This window comes from Bombus pascuorum, chromosome 2 (assembly GCF_905332965.1).
Source record: "Bombus pascuorum chromosome 2, iyBomPasc1.1, whole genome shotgun sequence".
In the NCBI taxonomy this organism is placed as follows: domain Eukaryota; kingdom Metazoa; phylum Arthropoda; class Insecta; order Hymenoptera; family Apidae; genus Bombus; species Bombus pascuorum.
In genome coordinates this window covers 19,410,972-19,430,197 of record NC_083489.1, presented here as the reverse complement: position 1 = coordinate 19,430,197, position 19,226 = coordinate 19,410,972, and the positions used below count along the sequence as shown (strand labels likewise).

General features: G+C 33.2%; 1 protein-coding gene across 5 annotated transcripts in view; it reads right to left on the bottom strand.

The window, feature by feature from the left end:
• LOC132904477 (growth hormone secretagogue receptor type 1) overlaps positions 1–18,914 on the bottom strand; it is a 63,924-nt gene extending 45,010 nt beyond the window's left edge. The window contains exons 1-4 of one of the 5 annotated variants that reach the window (XM_060955013.1): positions 18,689–18,914; positions 16,802–16,972; positions 5,207–5,319; positions 4,656–4,818 (exon numbers count right to left, since the gene is read on the bottom strand). In XM_060955013.1, coding sequence (XP_060810996.1) covers positions 4,656–4,818; positions 5,207–5,287 — 244 coding nt within the window. In that variant the 5' untranslated portion in view covers positions 5,288–5,319; positions 16,802–16,972; positions 18,689–18,914. Of the gene's footprint in view, positions 1–4,655; positions 4,819–5,206; positions 5,320–6,030; positions 8,812–16,801; positions 16,973–18,688 lie in introns of those variants that run through there. The other 4 variants (XM_060955011.1, XM_060955010.1, XM_060955012.1 and 1 more) reach the window with 4 other exon arrangements.
• Positions 18,915–19,226: the final 312 nt, after the last annotated feature.

The window sequence follows — 19,226 nt, the reverse complement described above, 5'->3', positions numbered from 1 at the left end:
TCTCCTGTGTCATTTCGAAGAACAATGTTTTAACAACGATAATTCCCATACTTTTAGTCCTTATTATATTCTGTTATGTTTTTTACGTCTTTTTATCTATATTGTACCATATTATTATTTAACGATATTTATGAAATTTCTATTAAATGTCTTTCTTACCACAAAATGGTTTGATGAAATGTAAAATTATGTTTTGTGTAGAATTTACATAATAAAAATTTCAGAATAAAGAACAGAACAGAGGTTGCTAAAATTAATGATAGCAAAGAAGAATGAAATTATGTATTGTTTTTTATTGATTATATATTATATTATATATCTTATATATAATTAAATAAATATATTTAAGAAATTGGAAAATTGTTCCCTAACATTGTCAGCTGAAATTTCGCCTAGAAATTTCAAATTAACCAGCCTTAAGTGTATAAATAAGATACAATGAAAGTTCACCACCTACAGGCGTAAAAAATAGTCAACGTCCACGTTTGACAATGTAAAAACTTTAAATATCAAACATTGAGTGGAAAAGGTACAGTCTACGAAATTTTATTCTGAAACGAAAGAACGTCTCTCTGTCACATTATCCCATTAACTTGCGCGACATTACAACTAATGACAATGAACACTCGCTTCATTTCTACGTTTGTTACTGCTGTTATCCTCTCATTTTGCCACTTTGCTGCAGTCTGTATGCTTCTCCTGTTGATGTTTAAAGATCAGGTAGTGAAACAAAGATAATGGAAATTTCGTAAAGGAACAGTACGAAAGGAAATGTTGAAAAACAGCAGAATTAAAATTTTGGAAGCTTAAAGCAAATTGGGAGGTGTTAAAATTTTGGTAACTTACAAATTCAGGAAATATATATTTCAGAGATTTATAAATAGATCATATTTTTAGGCTAAGAGTTTAGAATTCTCATTCACTTTAAATAAGCTATAGCCTTTAATAGCGTGAATACATATTTTTATAAAATCATACTCGGAAAATACGCCATAAAAGCTGTTAAAAGCATTGACTCGATGCTTGAAGAAAATTATGTGATTTATAAGTTCTAAATGTAGACTCAAAATGTGAACAAGTAATGATCGCTTGTTGGAACATAAATTAAAAGAAAATGCTGTGTCGCACTTAAGAGTGTTAACGAATAAAAATGATACTTCCTCTTAGACGAATCAATGTTTTCAATTATATATCACAGATATTGTACATTACGTTTAACTCTCAGGTATTATAATTATAAATTTTTAAATGTATCAAATGTCAAAGCTCAGATAAACAAATGCAACTATTGTGTGTTAATTAATTGTATTATATCTTAATTGTTCCTTACCTAAAATTCCATTTTTCCTTCATCTTTCCTCTTTTATGTCATAAAACATAATAATATAGAATATCTTCGAAACATTCGAATTGTTCGAAATAATAAAATATTTGAATTATTTCGTACTAAACTATCCGATGTATTAAACCTAAAATTAGTCATTCCAGCTTGATAACCGATAATTTCCAACATAACAGACATTTCTTCGTTGTAAAAATTCTTTTTACAGGATTACGTAATTATTTCCATGGATGTTGCAAAATAAAGTTTCGAAATTATTTTCCAATAAATTTATCGATATAACGTAATGTTGAACGATGAAACGAGATCCGAGATCAAAGGTATTGGGTGTTTCATAAAGCGGCGAATTCATCGTGAAATCGATGAATACGTCATTCCGTATCAGCACAAACGGAATATTTAGGAAAGAAAAGCAGCCCCTGAAATTAATACCCTTAATACCGCATACGTGGCAGGGAAGTCCAAGTAGTCAAGCTTTACCATTATGATTTACTATTCAGGTCTAATCTAGCGAAAAATTATTCGACCTTGCAAGAACCTAGCGACTGTTCAATATATATGGCAATTTTGACAAATGAAGCGAAATATACAAAAGGTACTTCCTACGCTCTTATTATTTGCAATGAAGCACTTTTTTATTAGGTTCTATATAATATGATCCCTAGAACATTTCACTTACAAACAACCTAATAATCATAGTGCGGATTCTTACGTATTTCTAGGAAATTCGAAAGTGTAAAATTGCACAGAATGCACACAGCATGAAAAACTATATAAAATATCCAAAGTATAATGCTTTGTATAACACTGGATATGTAACGATGTTCTATTACGAAGTTCTACGTTTTAAATTATATCCTCAAAAACATGAGTTCGTTTAAAAATCTGCAGTCTGTTAATAATAATAATCCAAGAAACAAGAAGGAGAAGGGCTAACATAATCTCGAAAGCTCTTCCAATTTCACGCAAAGTCATTTCGAATAAACGTACAGCCTCGCGTAACAGTTAAATGAGGTGAAAAGTGGAAACATGGTGTTATGCGGCTTCTCCGCAACATGATTCGCGTTCTTGCGTTTTCAAGTTAACTAGGTGCGAAGTGTGTTTCATGTTCAAAACGAATCGTGTTAGCAGAATGCTCAGCCCAGCAACCGAATGTTGCTTTTATCCAGAGTATACAGTCATTTTGGTAACTGTCTGGCAGAATTCTTACGAATAAATGAAAAGTGTCTGACCTCGTTTTCTATACGCTTTTCACAACAGTAGTAACATATCATACGGCCGTGTGTCCCTGGTAAACACTCACTGAAACTGAAGATAAGGAAACTTATTATCCCAGTTTGGTAGTTTTAACTACACGAGAATTGACTTAAAATTGGTGTTCCCGAAATGTCTACTTACTAAGACAGTAAAAATCTTTCAGTAGGAAAGTTACTAAAATTCATAGTGTGTCAACTATAAACTTTCTATTGCCCGTCGCTGCGAGCAATGAAATTATGCATTTCTAAAAGACTGACTAGACCGCGGATTTTTATGCAAATTAGTATCCTTACGAACCGGACTAAAAATGGAATTTAAATGGAGGCTCCTCTCATTTATCGAGCGTTATAAAGAGTACTATATTTTGGATATTTTATATATTTTAGTATACTATTGGGTTGGCAACTAACTGATTGCGGATTTTGTCATTAGGTGGTATTGACAAAATCCGCATTTACTTAGTTGCCAAACCAATATATGCAATCTGTCATCATGTTGCCATGAATAAACTTATAGAAGAAAGTCATTTGTTTCATTAAGAAATTAATATCAAATTAAAATCAAATTAAGAAATTAATAAAAAGTGAAACTGCTCGTTCTGTTCGTATTATTATCGTATGCTTCATATTCGTAGTCTATGACTGATTATACAATTATTGATCGATTAAGCTAGAAAATAGTTTCTTAAGAAATGACATATTTCGTTATCACGTGGACATATAAAAATACATTATAAAACGTAGGAGTGAAAAGTTTGCATGGTTTCATAGTTATGAGATGATGTATATATTCATCGATAATTATTAATTTCTCCTTGTCTTAAGACGTGTCACAATACCACGCAATTCCCGCACTTTGACATCAATAATAATGATTTCAAACGGTTACACTATCTTGGCTAGCATCCAACGAGACGACGCTAAACTGACCAACGTCAGAATTGAATTAAGGATAGCATAGATTTTCTCAGTCATGGCCGAATGAAATACGAGTTCGACCCGGATGGTTAATTAATGCGGATTCGTGGCAAATTAATTGCTTAACAAACGGCCGTTTCCTCGATCGCTGTTGGCCATTCGCGCGATTTTCCGCCGGTATACGAACCGATAATCAACGCTGTGAATCTAAAATCGATTGACCTCGACAATTCACTGAAACGGTTCGATTGCCCGCGGATATCAAACTACCAATGTATCACAAAATTGCATTAGTCCCTGATAATTATTTCGTAAAGACTTTCTCTATCGTTACTTGCAAGTCATTGAATACTTAACAGTAGATGCGAAACAAGTGGATGAACGTAACATAAATTTCTAGCTATATTTATAGACTTGTTAAGATCTATTAATATCTAGAAATTTCTGTAGATCTACAGAGATATTTATGTTGTAGGAATTTAATTCCTCTATACTTGTCAACATTTATTACTATTATTTTAGTAATTCATATTACAAAGGAGGTTATATCATATCATCCCTTCTCTGAAAATCTCATTAAAACCTATCTAGATTTCCATATTATTTTCTCTTATATTATGCGTATTATTATTCCACTTAGTACTGCTACTGCTATTTTAATTTATAATATGTCTATCTGATTCCATCGTAAAATTTTTACATAGTAACCCATAGATGGTTGTACTTTACTATAGGTATACAAAAACTGCTTCTAAAAACTGCTTCTAAAAACTGCACGGTCCTTTTCAATTTCGCGCAAAAAAATAATCTGCGTATAAAAATCGACTGTGCGATGAAAAGAAAAAAATTATCCATTCGTTCCTCTAATTCCATAAAAAAAAAAAAAAAAAAAAACACCAATACCAACTATTAAATATGCACGACAGTTGATTCAAGCATTTCAACCGATCGATATCGTCGATTCCAGTAGAGGGAGAATGTCAAAAATAACAAAAAACAAAGATCAGAAAAAAACATTTTGTTGCTTGTTTTTTACGAATGTTCGATCGTACACGTGTCGGAGAATCAAATGTGCATCGCGGTGTGTAATAATAGTTTTCGTGCAATGTATGGTAGTATGGATCGTCGGTTTGACTTACACATGTGTTCGCCAAGCAGCCAGATTTCAGGTCCAGAATTCACCTCGACAAGAACGGTTGGTGTACAGATCAAAAGAACGCAGAGGTCGGCCACGCTAAGGTTCACCAGGAAGATGTTCGTGCTGTTCCGCATGTCTTTACCTCGAAACACCACGATCGGTACCTGAAACGAATAAAAACATCATCATGTTTCTGATATTCGATCGCGAGAGCAACTCGACGCATGGAGAGGGTATAGGATATGAAGCGATGGAAAAAGATTGATTAAACGTAGTAAGATGTTTCTAGATCACCTGGTAGTTAAATGTTAGAGATAATTGAGTAGTACAAATTTAATATTTAAGTAGTAAAAGTATAATAAAAGCAACAAATTTCCGAAAATTATTCGACAGTAATAAGATTCGGAAACTGAAATTAAGATCGCGATATGGATATAAGCGAGTATTGTAAACTAACTTTCGTACATACTGTTTCGTTGCCTTATTTCAATTCTTATACATTATTGGAAAATAACCGACGAACGATAGGTAAAATTGAACGGCGGAACTTACCATGAGATTTCCTATTATGCCAAGAACCATCACCACAATACAGGCGATCATGGACGTCGTGCGGATGTAAGCCGGTAACATGTAAAGATCAGTGGTGTTTTCAGTCTTGATCACTGAAACGTTACAATTCGTTTCGTATTAAATCGATTATGTTCTCCATCGAGATTTATTAAATAATAAATAACCAATAAATAATACACTTGCTCTTGGAATTGTAAAAATATATCTATATTTTAATTTATTCGATCGAATATTTAAATTCATATTATTGTACAAATGATAAAATTTATGCTTCAATTTTCTTTATATCTACTCGATTTCACCGATATCTTTTATTCAGATCTTTGTTTCAAATTATCTTCTACATTTTGACGACAGTTAAGGAGACTAAAGATGAAACTGATCCTTGTTGAATTTTGTTTACTTTTATTTTATAACCTGAAGAATATTTTACTAAAAAAATGTGCCGAAGAGAAATGAAAGACGCTAGAGAGTTCTATTCTGTCAGTTTCCTCAGAAGGAAGAAGACGAACATAGACAAGGGCCGGTTCTACCAAGAAGTCATTCAATTTCACGATATTTTTTCTCTCTTGTAAAATACAAAGTCCAAAACTACAAAAATTTCTGTAACAATAATATTCATACTAATAATATAAAACGATGACAGCGATTACCTGTCGTCGTTTCGATGCTTCGATATTTCGGCTAATGCAAATACATTTATATTCTCTCGCTCATATATTCTCTTCACCGCATGCATTTTATCAAATAACCGATCGCGAAGAATAACAAAATTAAGCGTGACATGGCACGACGGTGCATACCCGATAACGCATTGAGACCGTTGTTTCCAGTAACGGTTGTACAACATGAAGAATTTAATTCAAGCGGGACACTGGACACCGTGGACAACATTTTTGTCCCTTGCTGCGCCAGGAACAATTTTCAACCGTGTATTTTGCCCAGCCTCCTGTCACACGAGCGTGCGATGATGCTTCTGTTAGTGTCGATTGTCCATCGTGTGTCTGTTTTATCCTTTGTGAATCCACTTTACTCTCTCACTTGCGTTTTTACGTTAAGCGCACATAATACACTCGCACACTCTATCGCGCCACAATTTCCACACAACGAACGCGCATCTCAGTGTTACATATTTACAGGCGAAGGGTACGTGTCACGGTTAACAGTGAAACGTATTACCGAACGTCTCGGTGTCATCGGAACGGTTTGGTCGGTAACCTTCTTACGTCGGTAATTTGACGATCGGACCAACGAAAATTCGCGAATTCGAGACGTCAATTACGGTACCGAATTCCCCGATCGACGTCGATGATAACCGGAGAAAATCCATAGGGGATCGTAAGAGGAACGCCGGCCACGTTGAATGACCGTTGGATACGGTTTCCTTTAACTCGCAGGTAACCGTGGATTTCGTTGACGCGGTGGTATTATGTGACATTATAAACTGCTTGTTCGTGACCGCCAAGTAGTTCTTTGCAAGCAGAAAGTTTCTAGCCGAACCGGTAATCAGTCGTCCCACCCACGGTGCGCGAGGGTTTTCGTCTTGACCACGTACTTGTCATTCCTTCGAGACGGCCGATTCCAATTTAATATGCTCAGCCTCCTTCGAACCCCTGTGGTCGCGTTAAGGCAACTAAGTAGGTTGCGTTTTTCTGACAATATATCTAGTTATATTTTCAGTGCTAACAAAGAAACGTTTCTTATGTTTCCGCAATGGATGAATAAATAGTAGGTACGATTATAATAATATAATAATGTAATATAATATAATGAATGAATAAGTAGATGTCGCTTGTAAGTGTATCATTTAAGTTGTTCTGAAACCATGTTGATCAATTCTTTCAATAGAAAAGTACAAGCAATGATATTGCAAACGTTGTTTCCGAAATTTCCTATTATTCGTGTCATATTCTTAGAGAAATAGATTATTCGTTTCTCGAGAATTGATCATTAATCGCGTACATAACGAAATTAAAAAATCAATAACGAGGGGAGTTGACCATATTGACTATTGATAGTAACAGAGGACAACGAGCACTATGAGAGTTTAATGAAAATTATAGGATCGTTTCATGAAATTTAGAATTCTTTGATGCGAAAGTGAACATTTTTGTAATGGCAAGGTAAACAAACTGTTTGGTACACTTGCAAAAAATAATAGAATAGAATAGTATCATACATCATACGTATATTCGATTCGTGTTTTAAAAATTCCAATTTCGGACGTTCCTCCCGAAAAAGCTGCCTAAAATTGTTAACTTAACCTACCGTACATTATAATCGTCTTCTCCTATTTCAAGTTGCTACGAACGTGTCTTTAATTTAAATGGACTGTTTGATCGCACGCCGTCTAATAGAATCGTATAACGATTTACGAGAATTATCGCAGTTTATTGGAAACGAAGAGTTCGTGAATATAGATCAAAGGATGAAATTACGTGGTACTAACGTTTGAAACGATCGTAATAAAAAGAGCAAAACGTTTTCAATTTACTATCAAATCTTTCCTTATTTTAGAAGCAATTATATTGTCGAGTGTAATATACTTTCGCCCTGTTACCTCTTTGTGTGACTGTTCCATTTATCTCCTATAAACATGGAATATAGGTCGAAGCATCTCAAGTATGTACGTTGCTACGATCAGTTAACATCGATTAACTAACGCGCTATGAAAATCTATTCGAAATCTAATTGCATCCTCGTCTTGTTTAATCGTGCATGTAAATGGAACACATAAACGGACTTTATGAAACTACTTGCCCTAAGAATATTAACATCTCACTAATTTTCACTTCCAGAACTGTTACGATGAACGTTGACAGTTCCTCATAATCGTAACCTCGATTTTAACAGTCATATCGAATAAAAATCAAATGAAAAACGAATAAAACTAAGAGGAATGACAAAATTGTAATGAAAAGCGTTCTATATTACTGACATAAAAAGAAATAGTACTGTGCTTTTCCTTTTTTTATTCTACTATTACGAAAATAATTAGTCACTTGTTCCTTTTATAAATGAAAAATTGTACAAATATGATACATTCCTTTCCATTTCAGCGAAATTTCCATTTACACATTTTCGCAAATAAATTCTGTTCTCCAAATTGACAACTACCGAATCTGCCGACATACGTCCGAAATTTTCAATTTTTCGACCAATCGATGAAATATTTGGAATCGTAACGATCAAAGGGATACGTTTCGTCGGTGCTTTTTCTGAACGTGGTTGAGCAAAGAGCGCAAAAAGGAAAAGAAAGATAACGTGCTAGCATAACTTATAAAATGTGAAAATTATATAATTCATATTCGAACGTTCCTTTCCGAGAATCTTTCTATCGTTTGGACTGCGAGAATTTAATTTACAATTGGATGTTTCTATTTAGATCTAAACAACCTTATTTTGACACGACACTTGGTAAGAAGTTTCGTAAATTGCGATCACGTCTCGTTTCGAAACATTAGAAATCGTTATTACGATTCGAAGTATCGCGAAACTGGGAATTCTGACGGGGCACGAATGACACGTGACAACCAACAAGTTTCGAAGCGGTCACATTTCCCGAACCACGACGACCGCAGCGAACAAATAGTACTGGTGAACTGAATGAATATCGCTTGGCCCGCCACGATTCTCGAACGCGCCGCCCGTGCTGCGCATGCGCAATCCTCTTTTTTCCTTCGATTCCTTCGCACGCGCGTTTTGATAACGTACTTCCTTTCCTTTTCGTCATAACACGAAACGCTCAAGCTTCAGATTTTTTTTATAGAATTTAGTCAAAAAGTAGACATATAATAATTGAGATAGACGGCGTTGATGCTTATAAATAAGCAGGCTCGTCAATATACAAAATGGAATGATGCATTGTACGGGAAAGCGTCTTGTTCGTAAAGCTTAAGTCAATACTTTTCTCATATATCTTCGGCCATTTATTTTATTCAAAAGTTAACACGTAATATCGACTATCTTATATAACAGAAGTAAAGAAACATAAGTCCAATTATTAGCCTGCGAATAATAATAATAAAAATAATCTGTAAAGATCTGCAAAATATAATATTTATTAGTTGAAACGAATTTGTATTTAGGTTTCAGTTTTTTTTTAATTTCTGAACGTTTTATAATAATATGAATTTACATAAATATCCAGAATCTACTAATTATTTCAGTATTATTGGGACTGGTGAAGATTAAGTAAGAATCAATTTCATTAATTTTATTTGTACGAAGAGTGTTTCGTGTAATTTATGTGAACTCTTTTACGTGTATATGCACGCGCCTGTGCGTATGTATGTGTACATATGTTATATAGACAATTCTGGTAATTGTAAACACAAGCGTATGTCTCTTTCTCGAATGAATTATGAAAAGATCATACAGAAAAACTTTGCACTGTTCAACTCGCACTATTATTAGTGCGACCTTCTTCGCATGTTCTTTTCAAATAGGACCATATGACCTTTCTGTGTGTCATGCTACGAGCGAGTAATACGACGTCATTGAAAAATGCAATGTCTTACAAAATATCTCATTTTTTCAAAAACTTGATTTCATCATAAAGGTATCTCCATTGCAACTTAAAAATTTCTTATACATTCCTGAATATATTTCATTAGGTATTAGTAAGTATAAAGAACTCGTAACGCATAGAATGAAACGAAAAAAGATGAAGAAGCCATTTGTGGTAGATTCAATTCTTTATTTATAATAACGTTGCATTCGCAAAAACAAAGGGTACTTTAAAACTACTGATTCCATATTGAATAAAAAATCAATTTGTCCTTATTTCGTACGATTTTTTAATACCTTAACCTTACTGTCACATTTGAGTCATTTTAGACATAATCAAGATTCTTTGCTGTTAATAAATTATTCGTTTTTGCAAAAAATATTAAAAAATCGTTGATTTCTTATTTCGACAGTACACAAAAGTTCTTCTTGAAAACATTCAAAATTTATATCCTTGTGAAAGCAAGAGTAACATTGGGATACATTAATAACGTTACTATAAATTTATAAATAAAGATATATTTAATTTACAAAAATTCTGTATAATAAAAAGGAATTTATTTTATCTATTTACGCATAAATATCAAATATTCTAGCATCGCTTAATCAAAACAAAAAAAAAAAAAAAAGAAAAAAAAGAAGCCTAATACACTCTCTATAATGCATTGAAAATATTTTCAAAAATATCAACTGCAATTTATCTTTACAATCTTCATCGCTTAAATTTTTCTTCCAAAAAGAATCTTTTATATGAAAGTATTTTGCAACAACTGCATATTCAGGAGAATATACAGATTATCATGTAAGATTCGTAACTCTTCGCGATTCCTTTCTCCTTCCTCGATCCTTGGACATTGGCAATCGGGTGGAACGCAACAGGGAGGCGATATTCGTGGGACGTTATTTCTTCAACGGATTTCGAAATGATTCTCCATTACTGAGGTGGCAACCGGGGCACAAAAGAAGAAGAAGGCACAAGTTAAATGGAATTCCGTATTAGGAATCCAAGCACATTCCGTGTAGCTCTCACAATTCAGTCTATTCAACCGATCGATGTGAAACGTTTTTTCAGCTTCGCTATTTTCAGTCAGAAACATTCGACGCAACACTTAGCAATAATATTTGCTAAAATGAGATAATTCTTATAAAACAAAAGTTGGAATAATAAAACGAATGCGGAGAAATATTACCAACCACCCCATTTATACAAATAAATTACAAATTACTTTCCTATATAATTTGAGCCATAAGCCAGAATACAGTAACAAAGATAATTAACTCAGACATAGATACAATGTGTAAATATTAAGTAAATTCATTTTATATTATTTTCATACTTAATTAAAATTCAAATCTCCAAGTATATGTACATGTATACATGTAAATTGGTGGTAAGGGATAAAGATTAGAATTATGTACTTGACGATAAGGCAAGTTCTCATTTTCACGCTTCGACTTTCGATTTCTCTTTACAAAGTCAAGCAATTTTCATTTTAGACAGAAGACAATGAGATGAAAAATGATAGTAACGAATTTCCAATAATGTCAAGCTGAGAAGGAGGATCGCCATTGTCCTTTTCCCTCGAAAGGTTATCACGTGGATGCTTAAACCCAACAGGGACAACAATAGACCTCATCCATTGTCCACGCACATTCGATGTAATCTGATTTTATCGAGAGATAAAGAGCGAGTGAGAGTGGGGAATAAATCTTGCGGGTCAAAATCTTTCTGCTCGTCGTCAATTTAGAGCGTTTCGACTAATAAGCTCTTCGTGATTTATAACTCCGGCTATAATCGCGTCAGTACGATGTAGGATCATTCTCGGTAGTTACTTCTTGCTTAACAACTTTTCCATCCGGTAATCTTCTTTACCTTAACATGTTTGTTAATCAGATCAATTTTTTGTGTATACTTCGTACTATATGTTAATGAACAATTTTATTATACCTCGATATAATAATTATTTCCGTGATACAATTAATCTAGTTTTTTGTAGACATAATTATATTTTGAAGCGAATAAAAGTCTTTTTTTACCGAAATTTTGTACAAGCATCGGTTAACTCAAATTCAATACATGAAGTTAATATGATCGTTTAGTTATTAAAATTCAATAAGATGTGTTTATATCTTTTTACTTTGGAGGGAGATTCTTAGGTTTATGGAACATCTTGTAGGGAAAGTCAAACCGACGCGAGACGGTGGAAAATATACGACGTTATTGTCACGCGTGCTGTGAAATTAAATTCCTTACTACGCGACGCGCATTTATTCGGACCTTTACGATCGAACTGTGATGACCGCGCCACTTCGCTACAACATCGTTTGTCGAGCTTGGAATTTTTCTGATGCCCCGACTAGACAACTATGAATCGGAAATTTTCTTCGTTCCGGGCCTTAGAGTTTGTACGATCGAACAATTAAACATCTATATGCAAACTAAAAAGAAATTAAATTGAAAATAAGGAAATTACAATTGTAAAATAAAAAATTGTACTAAATCGCAACTACGCTAAATTTAATCGAATTCAACCTTACGGATTGTTAAAATTGTTGAGGTTATTAGATGTATGTGAACAAAGGAACGCGTGGATAAATTGTAAAGTAGAAAATATATATTTTAAAATACTAAACTGTAAATATAAGTCGGAATATAATATGAGCTGATCCAGATCCGCACGCTAGCAGTGTTACCCTATGACTGAAAACCCTGAAGCCAATGTTGCGTGTGTACAGTTTATGGTTTGCCTTCGACGCAGTCTTTTGTCTATAGGCTGTCGATGGCTTCAATGCTTGAGAAAACTAAAAGACCAGATGTAGAGTTTTTTTAGAAATGATGACCACTTTAACAAAAATTAACATTGATAGTACAAAAAGGAAGAAAAATGTGAAATTGAAGAAAAAAAAAAAAAAAAAAAAAGAAGAGAAAAATTACAAAATAAAGAGTCGTACTAAATCGCAAATATCCGAAGTGCAATCGAGCTAAAGTTCACACGTACAGCAAGCATGCGCATGTTTTCGTGGCGCGAAGGGCAACAAATATTGCCGCAACATTAAACATTATTCAATTACGTTTGCCGGATGTCGCGCGTTTGCGATGCAACGAAGGACACTCCATGCTCTCTCAATTATACACATGGTATATACATTGCATCCACTTTGATTTGTGTCACGTATTCGCGTGCTTCGTTGAAGACTCAGCCTCGAACTGAGCCAACGGACCGAGCTTGTTATATTAATTCATCTTGCTCGGTTCGTTTGTGCGAATTTCTCGTCGATAATTCGTATTCATCCGTGTTCAACGTGATCGTAAGAGATACCAATGGCTTCGATTCATAGCAACCAGGGATATAAATGACTTTGTCAATGAGCCGCGTAAACATGAATGCTTTGCTAATATCCTCGAGGGTTTCATTCTATTGAAAATTGCCGCAAGGGTAAACGATGTCCAAAGATCTTCTCTATGTGTAAACAGTTGTAACCTTCGTGTTTTCGTTGCTAATATTCTTTGCGGTTCCTTGTTTTTCTGTTGTTTTATTTTCATATCAATTTTTTGCCCCTTTTACTTGATTTTCTATTTACTTATTTATTTACTATAGAGTTATATATTGCGAAAATCTATGCTATAAAATTTCTTGGAAGTTATCATTCTTCTTCTTAAATCTTATCAAATATCAATCAACTTTGAATTATGAGATGGTTCTTGAAATTAAACCTATTTATGACAATACTCTATCTGTGTTTGATTTAATAAATCATTCACCATTCAAGAATAGTTTTGTTAAATTGATTTGTAACTAAATACATATTATTCATCATATAGCGTGTATCGAATATCGTGGTACCAGTCAGAACGGGATGATTCCCACGCAAGGGTAAGTCGAAAATACAGAGTGACAATTTTTCATACGAAGTTTGTTTTTCAAAAAAATCGACGATGGTGTTTCGTCGAGTGGCGCGTCACACTTGAGTGGTAACGACAGTCGATTGAACGAGTTTCTTCGCTTTTAGATACTCTGTTCGGTGGTACAAGCCAAATGGGGGTGATTCCCCACGCAACAAAATCCGAAAATATAGATTAACAATTTTTGATGTTAGTCTTTTATCATAAAATTTCTACATATCAAAAAACGTGATCTTTTTCAGTTTTAAAACATGTGCTAACTTATTTGTGTGTATACGAGAGAATGATACAATGTATGGTAATAGTCATGTAATACTACTAAAGTATATACTAGTGAAGAATATATTTTTTGCTCGATTGTACCCCGTCATAGGTCATGAGGAAAAGTAAAAGAGATTCGAAAAATAAAAGAGAAGCCAACACCACACGGAGTTCCCAAGCGGTCACCCATCTAAGTACTACCCGTGCCCAGCGTTGCTTAACTTTCGTGATCGGACGAGAAAGAGTGCTTTTTTTTTTTTTATAACGTTTATTGTCCAAGAAGATGAGTATTACATGTGTATGTTATTCACAATAAACAATGAATTTCGGTTGTAGGGTGGATTAGGCAAAAGTACCGATACGCGTCGGTACGACGTAGCCATGGTCTAATATGTGTCGTGGGTTTTCGGTTTTTGCGTTTATTTTTTTGTTTTTTTTGGGTTTAAGTCGCATTGGTGCGTGATTTTTGTGTATTCTTGTGTGTGTTGTATTTTGTCCTGAAACTTGGCCGCAAAACAGGACGTGAAACTTGGCCGCAAAACAGGACGACGAGAACGAGTGCTCTCAACGTGGTATGAGAGTTGGCTGAAATTAGTAGTTTTATTATTTGATATTATTGTGCAGAAAAATATTAAAAAGGAAACATACGAATATACGTAAAGATAAATTTTATTTACGTAATTGTATTTATTTATATACGTGCATCCAGATATGTAAAAGTTTGCCTAGCTCTGTTTTCAAGAAAATGGACTATGAAGTTCGGCGCATGCAGATACGCGTGCACTTGAAAGGTAACGAGAGTCAAGTGGACGGAACTTCAAAACTGATTTTCTCGAAAACGAGACCTTGTGTCAAAAACTGTCATTCTACATTTTCGGCTTGTTTTTACACGAAAAATCATCTCCTTTCAACATGTACTACAATTTCCCGTATATCCTGTATATGTAATGATAGAAATAGAAATATCAGTTTTGAATGAACAAACATTAAAATTTTTGAAAATTGTGATATTCTTGGCAGCACACGTTTATTACCGGTGATTTTCACCTAATTCTGAACTGTATTTAGCTTACAGTTTCCAGATCGAAATAAATAACACTAAGATAAACTTAGTGTCTCCTATCGATAGTTACGACGTTTCACATCAAAGAGATCTGTTATACTCAAGAATCAATCATCCTTTTCGAATATTTACACCTTCAAACACGCCACGACAATATTTCAATCGAAACACGTATATACCTTTCCAACGTTTCTTTGAAATCCATCTTTGAATGTCATTTCAAGAAATATTAAAGTCAATCACGTATTTTCTTCTAACATTAAATAGAGCTACGTTTCGATCTCTTCCGATTGTTAATATGAAACTCTAACGCAGAAAACTTCATTGCATTACTTAATTTTAATTTAATTCAGTAGTTGAAAATTTTATTATGGGTGTAATTTTGATATTTTCTTCAGCCATACATTTATTTCGAACTAAAGAAAATGATAGTCCTCACAGAGAGAAATTAAATGAAAATTTATTCATTGGACGTGAGATATAAAGAGTAGAAAAAGAAAAGAGTAACGTAAAAAGAATTATAATTAGGTAACCATACAAGATGAGACATCTAATTTGAATAGCCTCTTTGAACTATGTAGTTTTTTCCTTTGAAATTTATATCTAAATGCATGAATAATATTTTCATTTACAATTAAAAGATCTATTTCTATTATTTCATTCCAAAAAATTTTGTAACACTTGCTTATCATTTTTGTTTTAACTCTGTTCAATTAAACGTTGACTCTGTTAAATTAGATTTATGTTAAAATGTAATTAATATCTGTCATTAATAATATTTAGCACGTAAAATATGGAACATAGAAGAATTGAATATTTAAAAAATAAATAATCTAATGAAAACGCAACTTCAATTAATTATTGTAGCCATTTATGATCCAAAGATACTAATTAAGAATTAATTTTGATCTTATGAGTTGTTGCAATTGCATGAACCATCCTATACAGATAGTACAATGAGGGTCGATATCCCAAGAGAAATTTGGAAGCGGGGAAGATTCGGGAGGATATTAATCGAGCCATATGCGATCAGGAAACACGCGTGTCGCGAGATTCGCTAAATAAATCACAATACCATTTCCAGGTCCCTTGTCAATCACCGAATAAGAAAGTAATAACGACATCGATGAATCAATTTATCAATCTTGAGAGATTGTGACCAAAATTGGAAACCAATATTAAATAATACCATCGATGGTAATTGCTTTATTGTATTTCATTGGATCACTGATGCAATATTGGATCCAATATTGAAACGTATCTAATTATTCCACTATATATTTCCTTTAATAATATGTTTAAATAAACAGTTAAACATGTTTTGTTTAATCAAGATCATATACAAGTTCCTGAAAGAGGTTGTGCAAGTATAAAATTATCGTTATTCGCATCTACATATATATATATATATTTTTTCTTTGATTATACTTCTAAATTAAAAACGTTTCATTAAATCAATTTTAAAATCATACGTAATCTAAAAACAGTTATGCAATTTTAAAATTGCTAATATTATTCATACAAAAATATCTTGATATATATCGATAACAAAGAAAATTATTTCTTCATCGTCTGAATATTTTCTTAGTTAAAAATAATATACTATCATTTAAAAGAAATATTTAAAAATGAACTGGTAATTGATTAGTACATATTTATCTTATATTATTTATTAATCTTTGTGCGTATTAATCTTGTACTTTACAAGAAGAAGAGCAATCGTGTTCAATATCAAGAAACCTTAAAATGTATATACAATTAAATATAATAACATATAAATGTATAAACAATACAAATGAGAGAGGTTAAGAAATCGAATTTTAAGTAACTACTTTACCGATCAATCTCCCGATTGTCGCTTCACTAAGCTCTGATTAAACTCTACATGAGAAGCTTCCATTTTTCTGAACCTGAGGTGGCGTGTATCCAACATCTTCATTTTGCAAGCATCGCCTCGTCTCCGAGAACTCATATTTTACCAGTTTACTTGGCCCCAACTTAGTGAAACCTGGTAAAAAAAGAATGGCAATCTTAGTATTATGCGATACATCAAATTTATCAAAATGGTCATCTGTTCCCATCTACCTAACCTTTTTCTTCCCTTTTCCACATTAATATAGTATTAAATACACATATAAAATTACTTTATTTTGTACTCTTTGCTCTTATAAATACAAATTGTCTATGATTAATCTATATTTAGATAACTTACACTTAATGTGTCATTTGCACTATGATTTTAATTTCATATAACCTAACCTAACCTCTCAATAATCTCTTCTTCAAATAAGTACATTAAAGCTAACACAAGTAAAATTTTGATAATGTTTTTTATACACCATTGCAATAAAAGCAAAAAAATTTATTACGTAATCTATAATTAATAATTAATAATCTCTTCAATTTTTCTGTAATTCTCTTCAATAAAAATCCGTAAAAGTTTGGAAATTATTTTCAAATAATTCCTGCAATTATTCAACCGTGTATTCACCAAGATTGATCTCGGTTCTTTATACGCTCCTCTGAATACAGAAAGCGTAGATATTAACGGCGAGATAAAAAGGATCAGGTAACTGCTGGAAGCTCGGAAGCTACATAGATTAGACTTACTAAATAATGCTACAAGCATTACAGCACGACAAACTGCTGCGAAAGAAACTTTAATTGGATCCTTCCATCTTTTCATGGCTAAAAGATGCATCGGAATAAAGCTTGTCTCGTCACTGAACATAGAAGAATCTCTGTATTTCTGCTCGGCAAATTTCTGGAGTTGTTCGTGTTCAATTAGTTTCAGTCTGTGAAGTCCGTGACGCGACCTGGTTTATGGAAGACAGACATAGAAGTCTTTGGACTGCGGTAGGTCTATAGACAGCTTGGATCTCTTCAACTGACGGGTTGAAATTGTACTCCTAACCTTACGTTGCAGTCTTAATTACGCAACAAGTGGATTTTCATTTGGGAAAATGGAATGGAAAATTGAAGAGATTATTGTTCTAATTGTTATTTTATTTCTTTAGATTATATACGTTACTGAAAAAATATTGTCAGAAATGTTAGGGCGACTACTGATTTGATCATATCTAGTTTTCGTGATTTGTCAATTTCAAAAAGAGGAAATTAATATTATAACGTAATATAATATAATAATAATAACGTAAATTAATGCTCCATTTTTAAGAAACAGGTACTTGGCTTTTAAAAGTTCGTTTATTATAACCTAACATATCTACGCTGAAAAATTGAGAAATAACAGTTATCTATCCCCGTCAAAGTTGTACCTAAAAACCTAAATTATAACCAAAAAATACACATTCAAAAAATCCCTATTTACGAGATAGTATTTACCACAGTTCTTGCAAAGAACCAATGAATGACTCTTATACTATTCACAGAAAAGAGACTACCTAATATATCACCATAGAAAAATACAAGAATAGTAGTCATCTACCACTGTCAAACCTACACGCATTAAGTCAATTTTAACCAAGAAACAGCTGCAAAAATTTTCTGTTTGCGAAAAAATACCTACCACAGTTGTCACGAAGTACCAGTAAATGATTCATACTGTTCCATTGAGGTTATGTTTCAGTGGTCTAGCTGATCGGCTCTATGCTTTGTTCGAATTCGAACTGGGCTAATTATATTCGATGTCGAACAGAAAGTGAGAGAAAGAGATAGAGAGAGAAAATGTGAAACAAACTTCAGCATCACGTTTAACATGAACCTGTTGTCTCCTGTCAAAATTCTCTCGTCTATCAGTTCGTTTGGTATTCTTGTAACCGTCTAAAAAATCTGACGCGTAATTTACGAGTTCCGTCGAAATCTGTGTCCTGTGATTTATCCAAATTCCCATAGGTTTCCGGAAAAACCACCAGTATTATTTTTCTTGGCCGACCGCGTCCAATAAAAAGGTTAGGAACATCGAAAGTGAATAATCGCTACAACCTCTGAGAATCTGGACGTACGTCTTCGATCTTTCGTGTTTCATGGATCCTTTGATTTATCGCACAGAGTCGCTAACCTCGTTTTCACGTGTTGCACGTGTCGACGTTTTAATGATCTCGTTGCTTCGTTTACGTGATCCTGCAGTTTGAGTAATTCCAAATGAAATTAACAATTTCAGAAAATTCGATTAGCAGAAATATTCTGGTTTTTATGTGAATTTTAATTGATCTTAATTGTTCTCTTTTTTCTTTTATTAATTCATTTCCTAATGATGTCGTAAAGTTTACCGCCGCATTTTTTGCTGTTTCTTAGATTTT